The sequence below is a fragment of the Cetorhinus maximus genome, chromosome 7 (assembly GCF_964194155.1).
Source record: "Cetorhinus maximus chromosome 7, sCetMax3.hap1.1, whole genome shotgun sequence".
Taxonomy (NCBI): Eukaryota; Metazoa; Chordata; class Chondrichthyes; order Lamniformes; family Cetorhinidae; genus Cetorhinus; species Cetorhinus maximus.
Window position 1 is genome coordinate 66,159,511 of NC_135885.1, and position 22,927 is coordinate 66,182,437.

At 41.9% G+C, this 22,927-nt stretch overlaps 1 protein-coding gene across 3 annotated transcripts in view; it reads left to right on the forward strand.

The window, feature by feature from the left end:
• The first annotated feature begins 4,463 nt into the window (after window positions 1-4,463).
• The window catches only part of lonrf2 (LON peptidase N-terminal domain and ring finger 2), a 38,883-nt gene continuing 20,419 nt past the window's right edge, over window positions 4,464-22,927 (forward strand). Inside the window, exons 1-8 of one of the 3 annotated variants that reach the window (XM_078545647.1) lie at window positions 4,464-5,338; window positions 15,006-15,124; window positions 15,248-15,370; window positions 15,727-15,888; window positions 16,457-16,664; window positions 17,313-17,412; window positions 21,881-21,995; window positions 22,805-22,926. In XM_078545647.1, the coding sequence (XP_078401773.1) occupies window positions 4,630-5,338; window positions 15,006-15,124; window positions 15,248-15,370; window positions 15,727-15,888; window positions 16,457-16,664; window positions 17,313-17,412; window positions 21,881-21,995; window positions 22,805-22,926 (1,658 nt within the window). In that variant the 5' untranslated portion in view covers window positions 4,464-4,629. The remainder of the gene's footprint in view (window positions 5,339-15,005; window positions 15,125-15,247; window positions 15,371-15,726; window positions 15,889-16,456; window positions 16,665-17,312; window positions 17,413-21,880; window positions 21,996-22,804; window position 22,927) is intronic. The other 2 variants (XM_078545645.1, XM_078545646.1) reach the window with 2 other exon arrangements.

A 22,927-nucleotide genomic window follows, 5' to 3' on the forward strand; every position in this document is an offset into this window, starting at 1 on the left:
CACACATTGCTCTGCTGAGCAGAACAATGAGACTGTTCATAATGTTCCCCTTATCTGAATTTATATAAATTCCTATTCATTACCACGCACCTGTTCCAGGTGTCTAAGGACAAAATGGAGATTCATGCTCAGTGGTATCTATGATTGCTTCCTTTCCCACACACAAAGCTGAAAGCAGTACTTTAGAAAACAGGTAATGACTTAAGTTTCAAATATTATTATCCAGCCTTAATAATTACCTGATTAATTACTTATTCTTCAATTATATCATTGAAGCCACTACTTATTCAGTCATCTGCTCCTAACGGGCTACTAATTGTACAGTAATTCTTGATTAGCACGTGGGTGTGGTTCTGCAGATTGCGTAGTTAGAGATTACAAAATGGCTTCTTTGGCCCAAAGTTAGTACAAAATGGTGTCTTGACCTTGTTAGCTTACTACAGTAAATGTAATGTGAAAACTTCTTATGAATGGTCAAGTTAAACTAAAACCTACCACCTAGGCCTACTGATATTTCCCTGGATTAAAGGTGAAATATATTGCCAATATTATTGATCCCGCACTACTTATTTGATCCTTTAAAAAAAATTTTTATTCATTCACAGGATGTGGGCTTCGCTGGCTGGGTCAGCATTTATTGCCTATCCTTAGTTGCCCTTGAGAAGGTGGTGGTGAGCTGCCTTCTTGAACCGCTGCAGTCCATGTGGTGTAGGTACACCCACAGTGCTGTTAGGAAGGGAGTTCCAGGATTTTGACCCAGGATGGCGAGTTACTTGGAGGGGAGCCTCCAGGTGATGGCATTCCCATCAATCTGCTGCCCTTGTCCTTCTAGGTGGTAGAGGTCATGGATTTGCAAGGTGCTATCTAAGGAGACTTGGTGAATCTTGCAGTGCATCTTGTAGATGGTAGACACTGCTGCTACTGTGCGTCGGTGGTGGAGTGAGTGAATGTTTGTGGATGTGGTGCCAATCAAGCGGGCTGCTTTGTCCTGGACGGTGTCCAGCTTCTTTAGTGTTGTGGGAGCTGCACTCAACTAGGCAAGTGGGGAGTATTCCATCACACTCCTGACTTGTGCTTTGTAGATGGTGGACAGGCTTTGGAAAGTCAGGAGGTGAGTTACTCGTCGCAGGATTCTGAGCCTCTGACCTGCTCTTGTAGTCACAGTATTTATATGGCTAGTCCAGTTCAGTTTCTGGTCAATGGTAACCCCCAGGATGTTGATAGTGGGGGATTCAGTGATGGTATTGCCATTGAATATCAAGGGGCAATGGTTGGATACTCTCTTATTGGAGATGGTCATTGCCTGACACTTGAGTGGTGCGAATGTTACTTGCCACTTGTCAGCCCAAGCCTGGATATCATCCAGGTCTTGCTGCATTTGGACATGGACTGCCTCAGTATCTGAGGAGCTGCAAATGGTGCTGAACATTGTGCAATCATCAGCGTACATCCCCACTTCTGACCTTAAGATGGAAGGAAGGTCATTGATGAAGCAGCTGAAGATGGTTGAGCCAAGGACAGTACTCTGAGGAACTCCTGCAGTGATGTCCTGGAGCTGAGATGACTGACCTCCAACAACCACAATCATCTTCATTTGTAATAGGTATGACTCCAGCCAGCAGAGTTTCCCCTCTGATTCCCATTGACTCCAGTTTTGCTAGGGCTCCTTGATGTCATACTCAGTCAAATGCTATCTTGATGTCAAGGGCAGTCACTCTCACCTCACCTCAGAAGTTCAGCTCTTTTGTACATGTTTGAACCAAGGCTGTAATGAGGTCAGGAGCTGAGTGGCACTGGCAGAACCCAAACTGGGCATCAGTAAGCAGATTATTGCTGAGTAAGTTCTGCTTGATAGCACTGTTGATGACCCCTTCCATTATTTTACTGATGACGGAGAGTAGACTGATGTAGCGGTAATTGGCCGGGTTGGATTTGTCCTTTTTGTGTACAGGACATACCTGGGCAATTTTCCACATAGCCAGGTAGATGCCAGTGTTGTAGCTGTACTGGAACAGTTTAGCTAGGGGCGCAGCAAGTTCTGGAGCACAAGTCTTCAGTACTATTGCCGGAATATTGTTAGGGCCCATAGCCTTTGCAGTATTCAGTGCCTTCAGCTGTTTCTTGATATCACGTGAAGTGAATCAAATTGGCTGAAGACTGGCATCTGTGATGCTGGGGACCTCTGGAGGAGGCCAAGATGGATCATCCACTCAGCACTTCTGGCTGAAGATTGTTGCGAATGTTTCAGCCTTATCTTTCGCACTGCTGCGCTGGGCTCTTCCATCATTGAGGATGGGGGTTTTTGTGGAGTCTCCTCCTCCAGTGAGTTGTTTAATTATCCACCACCAATGGTGGTGGCCGCATCCCTGATCACATTCTCCAGGAAAACCTTCAGCACCCCGTGAGTTTCCTCATAGATCAAACCCAAGATCCGCTTGACACCGCCACGGCGAGCCAGGCGGCGGATAGCTGGTTTGGTGATGCCCTAGATATTATCACGAAGCACTTTGCGGTGCCGCTTTGCTCCGCCGTTACCCAGTCCTTTGCCTCCTTTCCCTCTGCCAGACATGATGATTCTTCACTCCGATCACTGCTATCCCATTTAGCATAGTGACACAACACGATGGAGGGTATCCTCAATGTGAAGACAGGACTTCGTCTCCACGATGACTTTGCAGTGGTCCATCCTACTGATACTGTCATGGTCAGATGCATCTGTGGCAGGCAGATTGGTGAGGATGAGGTCAAGTATGTTTTTCCCTCTTGTTGGTTCCCTCACAACCTGCTGCAGACCCAGTCTAGCAGCTATGTCATTTAGGACTTGGCCTGCTCGGTCAGTAATGGTACTACCGAGCCACTCTTGGTGATGGATATTGAAGTCCCCCATACAGAATACATTCTGCGCCCTTGCCACCCTCATTGCTTCCTCCAAGTGATGTTCAACATGCAGGAGCACTGATACAGTGATCATTGATTTTGAGGCAACTTTTGAGACAGCTCAAGTCAGATGTGCATTTTGCGGCCTTCTAGTGAGGACCCTCAAGTAACAAATGATGAAAAAGATGATGATTGTGGCTATCAATTTCACCAATTCAAAAATAGGTGAAATAGTTTTTCAGTAAAGGTGTTTTCTTACATCAACAATAGTCTGCCACCAGTGGCTTTTCTCATTTCCTAGTTCCTTTATCCTTCTTTCATGTTCCACATTATCTTGTTGCATCTTAACTGCATGTTTTTTTGAAAGCCTCTATTCTTTTAATTATAGTCCTTAAAATCAGGGACAGTGGGGTGTGTGGTGGTCTAGCTGGATTATGGCCTTAAATGCTTGTTCCTGCATTCCAAAATCGATTCTGGTTTCAGTGACATTGTGAGGGGGTACTGGAAATATGAATTCATCCCCGATTTGAGGCACTCGAGTGAGTTTAAAACAAATAGCAGTGCAAGTGGACAAGGCTATTGAGGGATTTATAAGCCAGAAAAAGGATATCTAAATTAAATGCGAAATATAGCCAACTAAATGAGATTTTAGAAGAAACTTTAAGAAGGCGGCTGCTAACTGATATTATTTATTTTATAACCTAATTTAGTGAATGCTCAGTACCTAGTTTTCAAAAAATATACATGATTATGGGTGAAGAAGTCCAGTGATGCTGGATTCAATTGTCAATACCCTATCAAACAACACATTCCTTTGTCTGTTCACAATAGGCAGAGTACTGATTGTACTCAATCAGCCTATCCTTGAAAAACTCAGAACATAATGTCTAACATTAGATGCGATTCCCTTAATGGACAGCACTTGCTGAGTGTGTTAAGAATTACACTAACAACCAAGTTAAGATTATCTATGGTCTACATAGAGTTAATGTTTCCGTTAACGGCCTGAAACACTAACTCTGTTTCTCTCTCGGTAGATGCTGCCTGACTTGCCGTGAATTTCCAGCATTTTCTGTTTTTCATTTCAGATTTGCAGCATCGGCAGTATTTTGCTTTTCGATTAGTATTACAAATGTAGAATTATAGTATCATTTCCTTTTGTTGGAAGTTTATTTTATGGTTATTTTATTTATTGTGCCCATTTAAAAGAGGGGTGGGCACACGTACATCTGGTTCACTGTTACTAACACTGGGGCAACCCGGTGCAGCCTTTACCAAGTTGTTCGGAAAGGCGGCTGTTGGTTGACCTGTTCCGCGTTTCCAGCTTTTTGTGTTTTCGTTTGAGATTTCCAGGTCTATTCCATTTCCTGGAAAGGAATACCAGTCATTTAGTCGTTTTGTCTATAATTTGGAGGGGAAAAAATGCCGTGTAAAGCTGACCCTTTATCTCATGAATAAATCCGATCGAAACGAAATGTTCTAATTTTAAAGCCGCAGGGCTATCAGCTCCGTGTATTTACACAACAGCTGCTCGGCCTCACTCGGTTATATAATGTCCTGGAGGCGGGCGGGAGGCCCAATGACTGGGTGAGGGGGCGGAGACCGGAGTCAGAAGCCCAGGCGGCGGAGGAAGGGAGCGGGCGGCTGTTATCTCCTGGCAGCAGCGGCTCGGTGCGCCGGCTTGCGGCTCTGTCCTCTCTCCACCACCCCCCCTCCCCTCACTTGTCGGCTGGGTCTCGGAGGTTCTGGGTGATGGAGGCTCCGGCCGCTCGTACCGAGATGCTGGAGCTGGCGGACGAGGCTTTCCGGGCGATGAACTACGAGCTGGCGGCCGATATCTACGAGTGCCAGCTGCTGGAGCTGGGCCCCCAGCGGCCTCTCTACCTGAGCAAGGCCGACGCTCTGGCCCGTTGTGGCCGCTTCACTGAGGCCTTCGAGGCCTACCAGAGCGCCGCGGATCTGGATCGGCTCAGGCCCGAGAACCTGCAGCATCTGCTGGACTGCATCGCCGCCAATATCCGCGTCAAAGAGGCGCTGTCGAGGCCGCAGCCTCCCTGCCGGCTCCGGGCCGGGGCCCCAGCTGAGAGCCCCGGGGACCACGCCGGGACTGGCTCCGGGGAGGAGGCGCCCTCGGACCCGCTGAGGTGCCAAGTCTGCCTGGAGCTGCTCTTTGAGCCCGTGTCGCTGCCGTGCGGACACACTTTCTGCCGGAGATGCGTGGAGGAGGAGACGGTGACCGAGTGCCAACTCTGCCAGCTGCCGGTGTCCGTGCGGCCTAGGGCTGGGAGCGGGGCCTCCCCCGAATCCAGTTTCAGGCTCAATGTGGTTCTGTGCAACTTGCTAGAAAAGTGGTTCCCGTCCGAGTGCCGCGCCCGGCGGCTGCAGCTGGAGGCGGCTGCGCTGGTCAGGAGCGGGGATTACTCTGCTGCCCTGGGGCTCTGTGAGCAGGCCCTGTCTCTGGGTAAGACCCGGGGACGTTTACTCTATCTGGGCACGGGGAAGGATGACTGTCTTTTCCTCTGCTGAGGACAGATTACATAAAAATGTTTTGTGGGGGTTGTTCCGGATCTGGAGTAGGGCAGCTAAAACCCGAGTGACCTACTTGTTTCATTTACGTAACTGGCTGAAATAGCAACAGCAGCAGCTTGTATTTAGATCGTGTATTTAAGGTAGTGACCACGCCCACAGGAGCGTTTGAAAGCAAACTTTGACACCAAACCACATAAGGAGCTATTCGGGCAGATGGCCAAGAGCTTGGTCAGGGACAGCTTTTAAGGAGCATCTTAAGGGAGAAAAGAGAGATTGAGGGAGGGAATTCCAGAGCTGGGGGCCTTGGCAGCTGAAGGCACAGACACCAGTGGTGGAATGATTAAATTCGGGAAAGCTCAAGGTCAGAATGAGACCAGAAAAGATATCTCAGAAGGAGATGAAACTCGTGTATAAATATAGGAGCTGAAATTAAATATGTAGCTTAAATCATTTTTTTTAGTGAAATGATTCTTGTTGAACTTTTGCATGAATAAATAGTAACTGGGTTTTTAAAATTTTTGTGGACCCTCTTTGGTGAGATCTGAAGATGAGCCAACTGAACCCAAGTAGTTAATCTGCAGTGAAATATAATTCTGTAGTGAGCATCATTTAACTTGTGCCCCTGTTATTGGATATTTTAGTTAACCCAAAGATTGAAGTATTATAAGGTAATGCATTCTCAAATGTTCTTTTTTTGCTGGATTTGACTGAATTTGGTAGGAGCATTTTTAAAAAATAGGCACAATTATGACATCTCTAGCTAGTAAAAGAGTTGGTGTCTTCTAGATGTACCTGGTATTTGAAAACCAACCATAGTGAATTTTATTTTCTTACAAGCATATAAGTGGGATTAATGGCAATATTTTGCTTTGCTTTTGGAAACAGTGCACTTGCAGAATAGTCTCCTCATTCTGATGACACTTTTGTAACAGGTGCATTATTTCTGTAATTACTAAGATGTTTTGAACAAAATAAATTATCGGAACCAGAAGTAAGTCATTCAGCCCCTTGAGCCTGTTGTGCCAGTCAGTTAGATTATGGCTGATGTGTATCTTAACTCCATTTATCTTCCATAACTTTGAATATCCTTGCCTATCAATTTCAGCTTTGAAATGTTCAATTTACCTATCTTGGCCCAGCTTTTGAGGTTGGGAAATTTCTCTGCTCTTCACTTTGTGTCCAAGGTGGATGACCTCCACTTGGCCAAATTAAACTCCGTCTGCCACAGTTTTGCAGCTGACTTAATCTATCAATATTCCTTTGAAACTTTGTGCTCTAACCTATATTGTTTAGTACTCTGTTGTCGGCAAACTTAGATAAACGGATCACTCGTCGTTCTTCCAAGGAATATTAAAAAGTTGAAGTCCTCGTAAAGGTTGGGGAGGAAAGAATGGGTAAAATTAGCTAATTTGCATGCATGCCCATTATACACTCTGACTCCTATTTCCCAACCAATACCCTGTCCAAGCCAATAGGTTGCTCTTAATTTCGTGCTCATTTTTGTTTAATCTCTTAAGTGAAGTCTTGTTGGAATGCTTTCTGGAAGTCCATATTAAATAATGTCTATAGACAATCTGTCTATAATGTTAAATTGTGACTTGTGCAATGATTAGAAAATGTTATGGGCAAAGAAATGGACAAGTTGCAAAAAATGTTTTGGATTGGGGGAGAGCGGATTTTAGTAAAATGAGGCAGGATCTGGCCAAGGTAGACTCAGAACAGCTACTTGTGGGGAAATCTACAGAAGAGCATTGGGGGGGGGCGTTCAAAAAAGAAATGGGGAGGGTACAGGCTCAACATGTTTCCTCTAGGGTGATTGGAAGGAGTAACAAGCCCAAAGAACCATGGATGACCAGAGATATTCAGGATACGATGAGAAGGAAAAGAGAGGCTTTTAGCAGGTACAAGGGGAACAAATCAGCAGCGGTATTAGTGGAGTACAGAAAGTGCAGGGTGGAGCTTAAGAAGGCAATTAGGAGAGCATAGAGGGGGTATGAGAAAGCTCTGGCTGGTAAAAGTAGGGAAAATCCCAAAATGTTCTATAAGAGGATAACCAGGGAAAGAGTAGGGCCCATTCGGGACCAAGGGGGCAATCTATGGGTGGAACCAGATGACATTGGTAGAGTGTTGAGTGGATACTTCACTTCCGTCTTCACCCAAGAGAATGAGGGTGAAGGTATGGAACGTGGGGAGAGGGACTGTGAGGTTCTTGAGCAAATTGATATAGGGAGTGACAAGGTATTGAAGGTGTTGGCAGGCTTACAAGTGGACAAATCTCCAGGCCCAGACTGCTGAGGGAGGCAAGGGAGGAGATCGCAGGGGCTCTGACCCAAATTTTTAATCCCCCTCTGGCCAAGGGGGAGGTGCCAGAGGATTGGAGAACAGCTAATGTTCCACTATTTAAGAAGTGTTGTAGAGAAGCCAGGGAACTTCGGACCAGTGAGTCTCATGTCAGTGGTAGGGAAACTATTGTAGAAAATTCTGAAGGAGAGAATCTATCTCCACTTGGAGAGGCAAGGTTTGATCAGGGGTAGTCAGCATAGATTTGTCAGAGGGAGGTCATGCCTAACAACTTTGATTGAATTTTTTGAGGAGGTGACCAGGTGTGTAGATGAGGGTAGTGCAGTTGATGTAGTTTATATGGATTTCAGCAAAGCCTTTGACAAGGTCCCACATGGGAGTCTTATAAAGAAGGCAAATGCACATGGGATACAGGGTAATTTGATAAGGTGGATTCAAACTTGGCTTAGTTGTAGGAGACAGAGGGTGATATCAGAAGGATGCTTTAGTGACTGGAAGCCAGTGTCCAGTGGTGTACCACAGGGATCTGTGCTGGGTCCCCTATTATTTGTCATTTATATAAACGACATAGATGACTATGTGGGGGGTAGGATTAGTAAGTTTGCGGTTGACACGAAGATTGGCTGGATGGTCAATAGTGAGGTTGAGTGTCTTGGGCTACAGGAAGATATAGATGGGATGGTCAAATGGGCAGATAAGTGGCAGATGGAATTTAACCCTGAAAAGTGAGAGGTGATACAATTTGAAAGGAGTAATTTGACAAGGAAGTATTCAATGAATGGCATGACACTAGGAAGTTCTGAGGAACAAAGGGACCTAGGCGTGTGTGTTCATAGATCTCTGAAGGCAGAGGGGCTTATTGGTGGGGTGGTGAAAAAGGCATATGGGACATTTGCCTTTATCAATCGAAGCATAGATTACAAAAGGAGGGAGGTCATGTTGGAGTTGTATAGAACCTTGGTGAGGCCACAGCTGGAGTACTGTGCAGTTCTAGTCGCCACATTATAGGAAGGATGTGATTGCACTGGAGGGGGTGCAGAGGAGACTCACCAGGATGTTGCCTGGGATGAAACATTTAAGTTATGAAGAGAGGTTGGATGGACTTGGGTTGTATTTGTTGGAGCAGAGAAGACTGAGGGGCGACCTGATTGAGGTGTACAAGATTGAGGGGCACGAACAGGGTGGATAGGGAGCAGCTGTTCCCCTTAGTTGAAGGGTCAGTCACGAGTGGGCATAAGTTGAAGGTGAGGGGCAGGAGGTTTAGGGGGGATGTGAGGAAAAACATTTTTACCCAGAGGGTAATGACAGTCTGTAATGCGCTGCATGGGAGCGTGGTGGAGGTGGGTTGCCTCACATCCTTTAAAAAGTACCTGGACAAGCACTTGGCACATCATAATATTTAGGGCTATGGGCCAAGTGCTGGTAAATGGGATTAGGTAGGTAGGTCAGGTGTTTCTCATGTGTCGACTCGATGGGCCGAAGGGCCTCTTTTGCACTGTGATTCTGTATATGCTTATCCTGGAGGGTTTTTTAAAAAATAGAATTTAAAATTATGTAGTGTAGTAATTTTTCTTTTATTTCCAGCGGGAATAAGAATTCATCAGTGAAGGTATTTAAATGTAAATTATCTTAGCTTGAGTAGGAATTTCACTTATTAACCAAGGCCAGATTTTATTTGCAAGTGACCAATGCTAGAGCAAGAATTATACCTTTCCATGGTGCTGGTGACCCCTCAGTTCCCTAAGTTTTAGATAACTTCTAATGTACTTTTCAGCCTTTTCTATGTGAATAAACATCACGACATTCCCAAGGATGGCACTTCCTATTTCTGAAAGTTTCCATTAGTACTCGAAGGAAAACTGCTATTTTTCACCAGACATCTTTTTTGACATAGGAAAAGAGATTGTTAAGTCATAGTTTAAAAAGAGCACAGAATTCTCAGTCCTCAGCTTGGTATGTTCTGTTGCAAAGATGCAAAAATCTGGTTTTCATTAGTGCAGGAGGGGGCTAGCCTGCAAAGGGAAATGTAAAATAAAAGCAAATGTTACTGATAAATTCTGCTAAACTTAACAAATATGAAAGGCTATAGCTGGGATTTACCACCCCTGTTTGCGGTTGGCGTCATAGCAGGCATGAGCGGAAGATATCAGGCGATTACAAAAAAAACGGTTTCACGTCGTTAAAGCGGTTTACGATCATCCACTCCATCCATCAATGACGGGCCATGTCTCCTGCCCTGCATATCAGGAAGCTAATTTCAATACATTAGAATCTCATTTTGAGCCCTGCTTGCCAGAATCATCCCCTCCCCCATGCTAGACCATGAGCTCACAAGTATTTCAACTGTACATAAACGATGTGCACCTGGTGACCTGCACTTCGCTTAGGACTTTGAGGTTTGCTTGCCTACCTTGCTTCGGGCAGCACTCATGGTCATCAGCGCCAGGCTTCACAGGCAGCGCCACACCGCTTTTAGGAGGTGGGGTGCTCATGGGCAAGTCTCTAGCTACCAGACCAGTGGTAAGATGGGGGTGGCTTTGCAATGGCTGCAGCGCTAGGTCTTGTTCTTGGAAGGAGGAGAAGTGGCCTCGGGCAAGGGAAGGGACCGCAGGACGAGGGCTATACTGGGGGAGAGGAAGGGGGTATCTCAGGATGTGTGTGGGGCACACGAACTGTGCAAATGGCCTCAAGATGGTGAGGGCTAAAGAAGCAGTCTTCGGAGGAGGTGAGGGTGTGTGTGAGAGTGAGTGGTGATGTTCCAAAAGATGCCAGTGAATGTGTGATGGGCTTGAGTGTGTGAGTTTCGAGAGATGAGAAGGTTGACTTGTCCTGGCAGCACCGATGTGATCATTCACCCTCTTTCTGCACTGGATAGCCAATCTCTTCACGCAGCATTAGCACTGACCACCACAGCCTCCCAAGCTGGAGTGGTACAATTGCTGGACCTCCTGCCAGAGCGGGCGTAGAGGACATCATGGTGGACCTCCAAAGTATTCCAGTGACTGGTCACTGAGCTCTTCTTGGCTTTCAAGGTCATGTCTTCACTGGAGCAATCCTGGACTGAAAGCATTGAGAACTCTGTGTGGCTGCAATTTAGATATGGCACCAGGAGTGAGGTAATACCGTGGCAGGTGATTCAGGGGCCGCCTGCCAAAGATAAGGCATTTGCTGTGGCTGCATAATTAATGAGATGGGTAGTGGACGATACCTGTCATGCAGTTGGAGGGTAAAATGTCTTTTTTTCACACCTGCCACCACACTAGGTGCTATTCGGGGAAAATTCTGGTTTATGTTACTCAACTGAATGGTCGTCTTCAAGTTAGAATATTAACTTTTGCATAACACCTAATCTTTTTCTTTCCCTTGTGACATTTAGGCTGGTATGACATGGCATTCAAGTCTGTGTCCAATTACTGACCTTCCAATCAAATGCATTTTCCCTCGTGGGTTTAGCGCATGTGTTTTCTGTTAAGTTTGAGTTTGTTTTTGTGAATTCTATATACTAAATAGAAGCCTACATGATCAGTGGAGCAAAGATTATTTCACAAGGAAGTGAAGGATTGAGTGCATTTTAAGAAGTGGATTAGTGAGAAAAGCTTTCTTCCATAGACTTGACTGTGATTAAGTTTAGAAGTTTTAACTCAGCTGAACACGGTCAACCCTGTTCTGGTAAAATGTTTGGAAGAGATGAAAATTAGTCAGTTGAATGGGAATTTGTTTGAGTGTGTTTCATTATATAGTGAACGTTTAAAAGTTCCCACAGACAAACTCTTTATCCCTATATCTCTCACAAACGTGAGACTGCTACAAGTAAGTCAAAAACTGTCGCGTTGAATGGTTAAAATGCAGTTGAACAAAATGTGTTGTATTTGCCTCCCTTGCTTATAAGGTGTTTGGTTTATTATATCCATCTGAGCAGACTGATGCAGTCTTTGTTTAACGTTTGTCAAAAGATAGTACCACCTACAGTGCAGCACTTACACAGTATTGCACTGAATTGCCAGCCTGGATTGTGTGCCCTGGGGTCTGTAGTGGAGCTTGAACCCATGGCCATCTGACTAAGCCAAGGCTATTACTCCTGCAGAAGATTTTTCAAATACATCGACTGTTTATATTTTAAGCTCCATAGATTGTATCAATATCTGTGCAAAGTTCAGAGTGATTAGCCCTAAATTTTTAGCTATGATAAAGGTATAGTTACTTGTGTAGTAACATAGCTAAAATGAGTGACCCATCATTGCAAAGACTGAAATGTAACACGTCCATAGCTCTGCAGATAATTGCCTATTGGTGAACTGCCTGGGCTGTCGGGCTTATTAAGGAATTTCAACCTTCGTAGGCTGCTGCTACTGCTTGAATTCTCTGTCTGAAGACAGGTCGGACCCACAGCGCAGCAGCATCCGCCACTAGTAGGGCAAAGAGGCGGGTTTGGATCTCCCCCACCCAGAATTGCTGTCGAACTCCATGCTGTTGGCACCTGTCTGATCCACACTGCTGTCCGGCCAACTCAGCCATCCGGTCCCACCGAAGTGTCAGAGTTGCTGTTGGAGCATATACTTTTACGTGTATGCTGTGGATAGAGCAATGGATAGTGATGGCAGGGGCTCCAATTTCTTTCTATCACATGACTGACTAGGAAAATCTCCTGTTCTTACTGCCTGCCATTGGCATACGTTGGAAGGATTTACAAGTTGATACTTGACCTGTTTGGCTGTTATGAAAGCACCTTCCTTGGCTATCAAATCCTGGACTGGGTCTTGAATCAGAGCTCCTGGCTGCAAGGCAGTGATGCCATCCACTGCACCACAAGACCTTTTGTAGGCTAAAATTGCTTTTAAGTTAAACAAGTGAGATGCAGAGGCTGCAGGTTCCCAGTGTGTGGGCCTCATATATTGGTGGCAAACCAGAATAGCTTTGCTGGATTGGCTATGGATGACTACTGAAGACCTTTTTTATTTGAGGTAAAAACTTGCCACCTTTGAAGTCAGCCATGAGAATTTGGCAACTTTACACAGATTATTGCTGTCTGTGTAAAGTTGAGAACAGGTAACTCCCATTTTAGCACAATAATAGTCGAACAGGATTTTGTGATTTGGATGTCGGGGGGGAGATTTGTCTTCCACTCAATTCTAAGGGATTTGGTAATTTTAATTTCTAATGAAAAAAATCCCCAAACAGTATCCTAGCAAAATACAGTGGATGCTGGAAATCTGAAATAAAAACAGTGCAGGAAATACCCAGCAGGTCTGGCATCATTTGTGGGGGAATCAATTAAATGTTTCAGCTCAATACCTTTCATCAGTACTCTAAAGCTATGAACCTAATGTATTCCATGATCAAGTTTAAGCCAACCCCACCGTCAAAAGTTCAGGCTCATCCTAGAGTGCAAAGTTAACTCCAGGCTTTTATTTCCGTTTCTGACTGGTTCCTTGAGGTGCTCTCCTCTGCTCCTTCCACTCCTGCCCACCACTTATGCATATTGACCTACGTTGCCACCTGGTCCACCAGTTTTCATCCTGTGACTTATCCTTCCCTGTCTGCAACCACCTGCAGCCCTACAATCCTCCCAAAAACTTTTTTTCAACCCTGACCACTTAGGCATCCCATCCACTTTTGGTGCCTTGCCTTCTGCCATCCAGGCCATGCTCTGGAATTGCCTCCTTTAAAACCTATCTCAGTGCATTTAACATGGGAAAATGTCCCATGTTCATGTGAATTGCTGTTGTTAAACATTGACTCTCTTGAGTATAAAATAGAAAATAATGGAAATGCTCAGCTGGTCTGGCAGTATCTGTGGAGAGAGAAACGGACTTAACATTTCAGATCTGTTCCTTAGACCTGAAGCGCCAGGCACTGGAAGAGCTGCCCAGTGTAGACTATTAGCTACAAGAAGGAAATTTTAAGTGTAATTAAAAATGGAGTGACCATTGTCACTAAATGCAGCCAATTTAAAAATCGGTATGTTGCACATTCTCTAAATTTAATAATAGAGCTTTTTGGCATGTAAATATAAAGTGATAGGTGCTGTCCTGCAGATTGTATTTTAATGAATGTTTATAAAGTTCAATAATTTTTCCTTTTCCTTTTTGATTTGTCTTGGTCTGGCTGCAGACCAGTTTGAGAGTATCCTGTGCTTGTTCTGAACATAGTTAATTTAATCCTGTTCTGTTAAAGAGTCATGCGGACTCGAAACGTTAACTGTGCTTCTCTCCACAGATGCTGCCAGACCTACTGAGTTTTTCCAGGTATTTTTGTTTTTGTTTTGGATTTCCAGCATCCGCAGTTTTTTGCTTTTAATTTAATCCTGATTGTGTTTAATCAGCTTTCCAGGAAATATGCTTTATTTCAGTTTAACTGGATGATAACCTACTCGCAAGTATTTGTGCAACAGACCATTTTAAACATGTATTTATAAAGAGCAGACCAACATTTTGCACAAAAAAGCACCAAAAGTTGTATTTTTAAAAAAAATGTAGCACTGTGTTGTTTAGATGCCCAAATTGATGAAATTTAGTTGTAATATATCAGATGTTCTACATGTTGGTAGTGCATGGTTATGATTCTGTGCATTAAAATGCTTGAAATTTGGGAACTTTATGTGAGTTGACAATGCTATAGTTTTACAACTTTAAATAACATGCTGGGTTTCTGTTTTCTGACAACTTCTGAAGATAATTTTGCTTTATTAAACCTTAATCTGCATGAAGTTTTTAATCCTGAGTGCCAGCTTTTGCAACTTGGTAGCACAGGCTAAAGCACTTTCTCCCCAGCAGACAGTTCTGCTTAACATTTATGTTTACTGAAATTCGCACCTCCAATTGTTACAGTCATGAATATATTTAGTCATTTTTTGTTCTAAGCATTTACTTGCCAGGCATTTGAGGGGTGGTGGTGTGGATGGTGGGGCAGAGTTGGTTTCATTAGTTTTCTGCAATTAGTCATATCTTGAATTGTAGTAATACAAGAATCTGGTAGTTTGGACTGTCCTGGCTAGAAGAAGATGTATTTTGCCTCCATTCCAAGTAGAATGTATGGGGCTTTTTATAATGAGGAAAATAACTAACTAGTTGTTGCTATTTATGGAAAAAGTAGAGCTTATTCAAAAACTGGTGGTTAGACTTCAGGCAGACTCTACAGTTGTCTGCATTAATACAAATCAAAATCTTTTGAATATACACAAACCTGTTGCCAGCTGTGTGATGTACAAGTCAAATTCTTAAATGCTACTGAAAAAAATGATATAGTCAACCATATTTAATTTGACATTAAAACACTTTATCCTTAATATATTTCCTCAGTACCCCAAGACTACATGATGAGGTGTTACCGTGCCGAGCTACATATAACTACAGGAAAATACAAGGAAGCACTTTGTGATGGAGATGTAGCGTGTACACTTAAACCACTAAAGACAAAGGTAACACATTACATCATAGAAGTTTTTTTTTGGTTTGGCTTAGAAATTTCTGTATCTTTTAAATGGCACAATTGACCCTGCTCTCACTGTTCAGTTATTTTTTTGTACCTGCTTTCCTGATAGGGGCATTTTTGGAAAGCTCAAGCTCTTGTTAAAATGGGTAGAACTGAAGAAGCTTTAAAGGAGTATTTATACTGCATAGCTTTAAGACCAGACTGGAATTCCATAAAACTAGAAGCACAAAAGGTAATTTATGTTAATTCCTTTATTCTCCTGACTATTTGAGCTGTTCAACCAAATAAATTCTTAGTGAGGTACAGGTGTGCTAACTTGCACCTGTGCTGCTCACTGGTCAGCTAACATTAAACACAAATCGCAACAAAAGTAGAATGAGACTAAAAGTGATCTCTCTTTTTTACTTGGAAAGGAAATAAGTTTGCCATATGGCCCATCTAGCTACTTGGCTAAGTATTGCTCATCAACTCATATATGAGAGTTGGTCGGTGTGTTTGGCAGCCCAAATGTTTTCAAAATGTTTGACTTTTTATTGTGTACCCTTATGGGATGATCGAATAAGATATTGACTTTCATTTCTGTCATAGATCTTGTGTGATATGTTTTCACCTGTCTTGGAGAATATGCCGGATTCTCTACCAACCAGCATGCGATCGCAATCATCTTGCATAAGACCTAAACCTACTTTTCTTAGCACTTTTAGTTCTGCACCAGTTGCCAGAGACTGTACAGTTGCTGGACCTTCTGAGGTATATGTTCTAACTTTTGAAAGTGTCTACAAACATTAAATATATTTTAGTGCAAACAGGAAACTGGTTAAGTTCAGACTCAACAAATAGCATGTTGTATTCTATTTTCTTCAGTAATGCCTAGAGAACTTCATTGTGATTATCTGTTTTATCCTGGACCAAATCCAAGATTGGATGGGTTGAGTCTAGTTAGTCCCACTTGACAATTTGAAATAGGTAACTGTAATAAATGATAGGTAATGTAAGGTATTGCGCTTTAGAAAGGGTTGACCCAAATGGAACATGTGGTTGCTGTACAAGTGGCAAGCTGATTAAAATCAACCTGATTTTAGCCTCTAGATGCTTGTAGACTGAGTGGAGATGAAACTAATGTATCTGCAGGAAATTTTGGTTTGAGCACAGTAATTTGGTGACTTATACATCAATGACTTAGATTTGTAGGAATGAATCTTAAACTATAATGTCAACTAAACTTTTGTCTATGTTCTTAAAAACATGTAAGTGTATATCCACATGAGTTTGGCTTTCAAATTGTGATGTACCTTGAATTTTTTTTCCTCCCTGCTAGGTATTTTCCAAAATGAACAAAATTTCAACACAAGAGCCAAATACATCAAGTCAAATATTGAAAAAATCCAAGGCTACACCAGATGAAACCCCTGTGCCAGCTGAAGCAGTTCCACCTAGTTTCACTAACGGCAGCCAAAAGAGAAAGCTATCACATGAGACAGATATCTGTCAGAGCTTCAAAACACCCAGCAAAATGGCTAAAAAAGGTTTGATGTTTTTTTTTGGAGTGTTTCCCTGACTTAGTCACTTTTATACTTGGACTCTCATTTTTGCGCCGCAGATAAAACAGTGGTGGGTGGAGATTTGCAAGCTTATTCAGTGGATTTGTGAAGTGTTTACAGTGTAGTTAGAAAACTGCCATGTGGTCAAATAGTGCAAATGAGGTGTTGCAAATTTATATGGGCGTTTTGCATGATAATTGAGTGTGTTAGAATTTATAATGGCAAAAATTGACTGAGATAAACATGGCACATTCACGTGATTCAGACATAAGGTGCATACAGATGGTGGGCCAAATGGCCACCCCCTGTGCTCCAATTCTATGATCGCTGTAACTCCTGTTGTCGACCAGAAGGCATCAGGATCAGTTGCACATGTGCCAGCAGCTGCACTGCAGGCCGTGTGCATGTGCACAGCATCCCTGATGCCTTTCTGGTTGGCGGTAGGAGTTAGTGTTCTAAAATATTTATTGATCATTTCATCTTTCAATTTCCCAATATGAAATGAAGGAATATTTTGTAACTCTTGAACTAGTCAAAATTTAGCTGTGCTAAAAGTGAGACCATTAGAAGGGAGCTACAAATTTCATTTGGTGTATTTACAGTAGCTTTAAAAAGATTACCATTTTTTTCTAGATGAATTTGTACCCTTGCCATTTGACAATTTCAAAGCGTCGAGAGAGATTCCCAGTGAACTTGTAGATCCATCCGATTTTGAATGCTCACTTTGTATGAGGTATTTCAGTTTTAAATATTTCTTTACAAATATTAGAACAATAAATTGCTTAGAAATTAGCCTTGTACACTGCATAAAATGTTGAATTCATAATTTGATTTTAAATCAATGGGACCTTTTTGTATAGACTATCTTTGTGACATAGTGCTAGGATATATTCTATGACAAATAGCAGAAGGCCATTAAGTGTGTTTTTTAGACTTTAAGAGCTAGGAGTGGAGTGTATTTTAAAATTAGCAATGGAAAATTAATTTTTAGAACCCATGTGTTTAAAGGCTGCTTTTAATAGTAATATAGAATGTTAAAGTTAAATGAGAGTAACTTTTCCGTTGAGTGAGGAGAGAGATGGTCTTCGAATGCAAATTAGTTCCTGAGAAATGAAATATCCAGTAAAAGCCACCTGCTGGAGATTTGGTATATTCAGACAGGAGAGATCTGCTGTAGTGCATTCAGCTGACTGAGCCTTCGGTTGGCTGTCAAACTAAGCAAGGAGCAGCAGCATCTTGGGCTGAATGTTGGTCCGAATACCATGAATACATTTAAAAAAAAAAAACTGGTGTTGTGATTTTGAAATAACAGTATGAAAATGTTGCGGGTCTGTCAGTATATGTAAAGATAAAAAAAGGCAGGTTAATATTTCACGTAGGTTTAGGTTTATTGTTAGAACTGTCAGTTCTGATGGAGTCAATCTATATCAAATACAACCTGTGCTTTTCCATTTATAAACTTTTACATGGGCAAATTAAACCAAAATTTATGTGGATTTTCCCATTGGTGAGTCATGCTGAGATTGCATATGAATCTCATTAGCATTTTAAAAATTCATTTATGGGATGTGGGTGTCACTGGCTAGGCCAGTATTTATTGCCCATCCCTAATTGTCCTCGAGAAGGTGGCAGTGAACTGCTGCTTGAACCGCTGCAGTCCCTGTGGTGTAGGTACACCCACAGTGATGTTAGGGAGGGAGTTCCAGGATTTTGATGTAAAACAATGAGAAATCAGAATAAACATTCAAAGTTTGGAAAGCACACATCTGACGCCATAATCTTAGTCCCTTTTTAGAAAGGAAATTAAATTTGAAGAAATCAAATTACTATTTGTATACACTGGTGTTTAAGAAAATGCAATCAGAAATTTTTTGGCACACCTATTAGTGGACATGGTTAATGTTTTATAAATACATCACTAGAGAGGAAATAATGCAGTGTATCATGTGATTCAGGCTTCTTGGTTTGTTCTGAGGAAGCTACCAATTTGGATGTGTACCGGTTCTCCAACTATACAATACTGCAACCAACTTCTCAAATCCTTAATAAATGAACCAATTGTTTGTGTGTTGGTGCATTGATGCTTATCTTAAAAATAAGCACAAGAGAAGAAAAATACATTTTGTAATTTTTAATCTGAGTTCTGAAGTAGAAGATACATTTTCAGATAATGTGTTTTGGGCTTCAGTGAGGAGAAAAAACTGTAAAAGGCTAGAAATATGACCTTGTGCCAAAAAAAATTGGGTGCAAATTTGCAGACCATTCAGAGCTGCCATAAACTTAGATTTGTGTTAGCTTCCCTTTTGCATGGGGTTGAGCTACCAAAATGAATGGTAGAGGCTTCACTGAATTCACGTAAAATATCAAGAAATAAAATGTATAAATGGATGTGTTACTTACTCCCAAATTTCCTTAATTTGTTACCCTGAAAATCTGCATTGCACTGTACACATGTTGGTTTGGGATACCAGGCCATTGCTGTTGTGTATTTGTAGTCTTTGTTTAATACCACTTAAAAGTTCAGTACCAAATGGAACTTGTTTACTTATGTATTGAGGAGGGAACAAGGCCATTGTCCACATGTGTTTGCTGTCATCTTCGGCTGATTTAGTCAGAGGAAGTTAAATAATTACTAATCTCTGTTCCTATGAAAGAAATGTGGAACAAATTTGTCAAATGTATCTGACTCAAAGTTGTGTATATGGGGAAGTTATAAAGTTATAAGCTGCAGAATTTGACTCATTTGGATTTCAGCAGCAGAAAAAAAATCTGCTGTTTCCTGAAGGTCAGTTTCTGCATTCCAAAATAATTCAATTTGAATCTGATCAGGGGAGGTCACTCCCGATTTCTTGTCCTGTGACCCCAAGAGCCTTTTTATAACCAGCAGCAAGAGTATTTGAATCATGACTTCCAACTCTGTTTTAACTTCCAAAGTGTCAAAGCAATGGAGTTCTGCTTCTACATCTTTACTATTCATTAACTGAGATTCTTGAGAGGGACCATCCACAGGCACCAGTGTTTGACTAATTTCCATGTGGAAGCCTAGTCACCAGCTACTGCTCCACCTCCCTTTCCTCGCAAGTCCTTGAATGTGCTGTCACCTCTCAAATTGATGTCCACCTTTCTCCAAATTCATGTTAGAATCTCTCCAACCAGGTTTCCACCTCCACCATCGTACTAAAATGACTATGATAAAGGTAAGCAATCCCTCGTCCTTCTCTATTTGTCTGCAGCCTTTGACCCAGTTGACCAGAAAAATCTCCTCCTCCATTATCTGACCCAGAGGGACTGTACTTGCCTGTTTCTATTCTCATTCAGTTGCAGCTATAAAATCACCTGAAGTGACTTCTGTTTCTGCTGCTGTGCCGTTACCTCTGGTGCCCCCAAGGATCTATCCTCAAACCTCCTCCAATTTCTCATTAATATGCTGTCTCTTGATAACGTTATTTGAAAATGCATCTCTTTCCACATGTATGCTGCTGATATGCACTCTACCTCGTCTCCAGTTCTCTTCTTCTCTCCACTGTCTCTAAGCTGTCAAACTGCTTATCTGACATCCAGTATAAGCAGAAATCTCCCCCCAACTAAATATTGGGAAGATGGAACCCATTGTCTTTGGTCCCTGTCACAAAATCCATTTCCTTCACCAGAAACTTCATCTCTCACCCTGGCAGGTGTCCAAGAGTCTGAACCAGATTGTTCCAACTATGTCATATTTGATTTCCATGAATATCCTTTCACACATCTGCACCATCACCAATACTGTCTATTTCTATCTCTCTCAAATCACCCGACTTTGCTGTTGCCTCAACTGATCTGCTGAAACCTTCGTCTATGTCGTTGTTACCTCTAGACTTGATACTTTGAGTGCACTCCCAGCTGACTATTCTACCCTTTGCAAACTTGAGGTCATTTCAAATTCTGCCTGTATCCTAACTCGCACCAAGTCCTGCTTTGCCTCTTTCTTCCATGGAGGTATCGAGAGATGGAGGTGTGGTAGAGCTAAGTATCATTTATGTATATATGGAAACTGATGCTGTGTTTTCAAATAATGTTGTTGAGGGGCAACATGACATGCTGACAAACATTGGTTCTCAATTAAGCAACACCTTGGTTTTAAAGTTCTCCTCATTTTCAAATCCATTCATGGCCTTGCCCCTCCCTATCTCGGTAATCTCCTCCAGCCTTGTGAACCCCTGAGATCTGTGTGCTTTACCAATTCTGGCCTCTTGAGCGTTCCTGATTTTCATTGCTCCACCATTGGTTAATTAGTTAATTCCAAAACCCTCTATCAATAATTCTTCTGATTCCTCGTGATAATTGCACAAGTCACAGGAGCTACAAAAACCACTAGTTACCCAAAATAATTTGCTTTTGGCTTACTGTGATTACCCTTTCTTTTCCCCCGAGAAGGATGTCTGTTTTCTTGAACAACTACAAAGAATCAGGTTATTGAAACTTGCCTAGACTGTTAATAACTTGTCTGAGCTCTGGGTAACCAAAACTGGACAGTGTTCCAAATGAGGTCTTCACTCTATTGTTGTGCTAATTTTGTAATGAAGGACCTGAGCAATATAGTTCAGGATGCCAAGTCTTTAGTCCCCTTGCAACTTGCACTCACTCCACATTTCATGTCCTTAACTGTCTTAGCTGTCTGTATTAATGACCATTTGCCAATTTTGGCTCCACATGCCTAATCTCTTAAACCTCCATTTGTATCTGTTGCCCTCAAAGGTCCTGATTCTGCTACACAATTACATTGCCAGTGACATAAAATTGCTGCTGCCAATGTAGTCTTCCAGATCATTATTAATAGAATGAAATAAAATGCTGGACTCTGGTGCAGCCCACTTATGACTCAGTACCATTGGGAAGCTACCTCATTGTTTGCAGCTAATTTATTGTCAGCTTTTCATTTCATAATCTTGAACCCTGAAAGAGAAAAGTGGAAGTTGTCCCATTTTAAGAATTGACAATTTTTCACCAAAAATGTATATGTAGACAGCAATGCATACTTGGTCTGAATGATTAAGCTTCCCTTCCATCATGAATGGCAATAGTAGTATAAGATCACTTGTCTAAATAAATTAGATAATGATGCAGCTTCATTTTCTGTAATTCTGTAAATTTATTTCTAACTTGAGAAACATTTTACACCTCCATAAAATTGCAGTTTTTAAAAGCATTTTTGTCTTCCACAGGTTGTTCTATGAACCTGTCACCACTTCTTGTGGGCACACCTTCTGTTTAAAGTGTCTAGAACGCAGTCTAGATCATAATTCTAGCTGCCCGCTCTGTAAAGAAAATGTTGCAGAGGTTAGTGCTGTACATACAGGCTTTTTAATGTATTTTTAATTAAAAACAAAGTTGCATTTACTGCCTGTAGTTCCACTCGCTTTCACAAAATGAGTGAAATAATAATCCAATTGTCTGCTATTTTTACCGCTGTATAAATTCCAGAATCTTGAAGAAAGTATGGCATTGCTCACTGACAAGTTAATTATTGCAAGGACTTTTGAAACAAGTTATCTGGCTCACTTTAGATTTCCAAAAGAATTGTCCTTTGTAGACATATTGGGTTTGAGAAGAAAAATAATGAATAATCTGTTGGCTTCACTTAATGTAATCCTTTACAATTTGTTTGTAAATGGTGACAGCTTCAGATACTATTACGTCAATAATAAACATTCTGATCAAGGTAGATGTGCATTTCTTCCACATCTTCTCTACAATTTCTCAAAGCTAAGAACCTCCACAGAATGAGTAACATTGGAGTCCAGGGGGATAAGTATAAATGGCAAGTATTTGGTGATGGGGAATAGAAGAAATTGTTTTTGAGACTATAGGCTTCAGCTCTTAAAATGCCAATCCTTGCAATAATTAGCTTGTCTGTCAACTTGCTAGTTTTCTTTATCTTCAGTTTTTGTATACAAGCACTTTGATTTATTAAATACTAAAACAATATCTCTGTCAAACAAGAGTGTTCCAATAATTGCACGAAAAAGCATTTAAGATGTTGCATGTTTTCAAAAACGCTTTTAGGATCAAGTTATGTGCATTACGTGTCTATCTGTCCAATTAGACTTACTGGTGTACTATAACATTTTACTTTCCATCTGTTGCAGTATTTGGTAACAAGAGCTTTCAGTAAGACATTCTTGACAGAAGAACTGATTATTCAATACCTGCCTGAAGAATTAAATGACAGGAGAAGGCTTCATGAAGAAGAAATGAAGGAACTGTCCAAG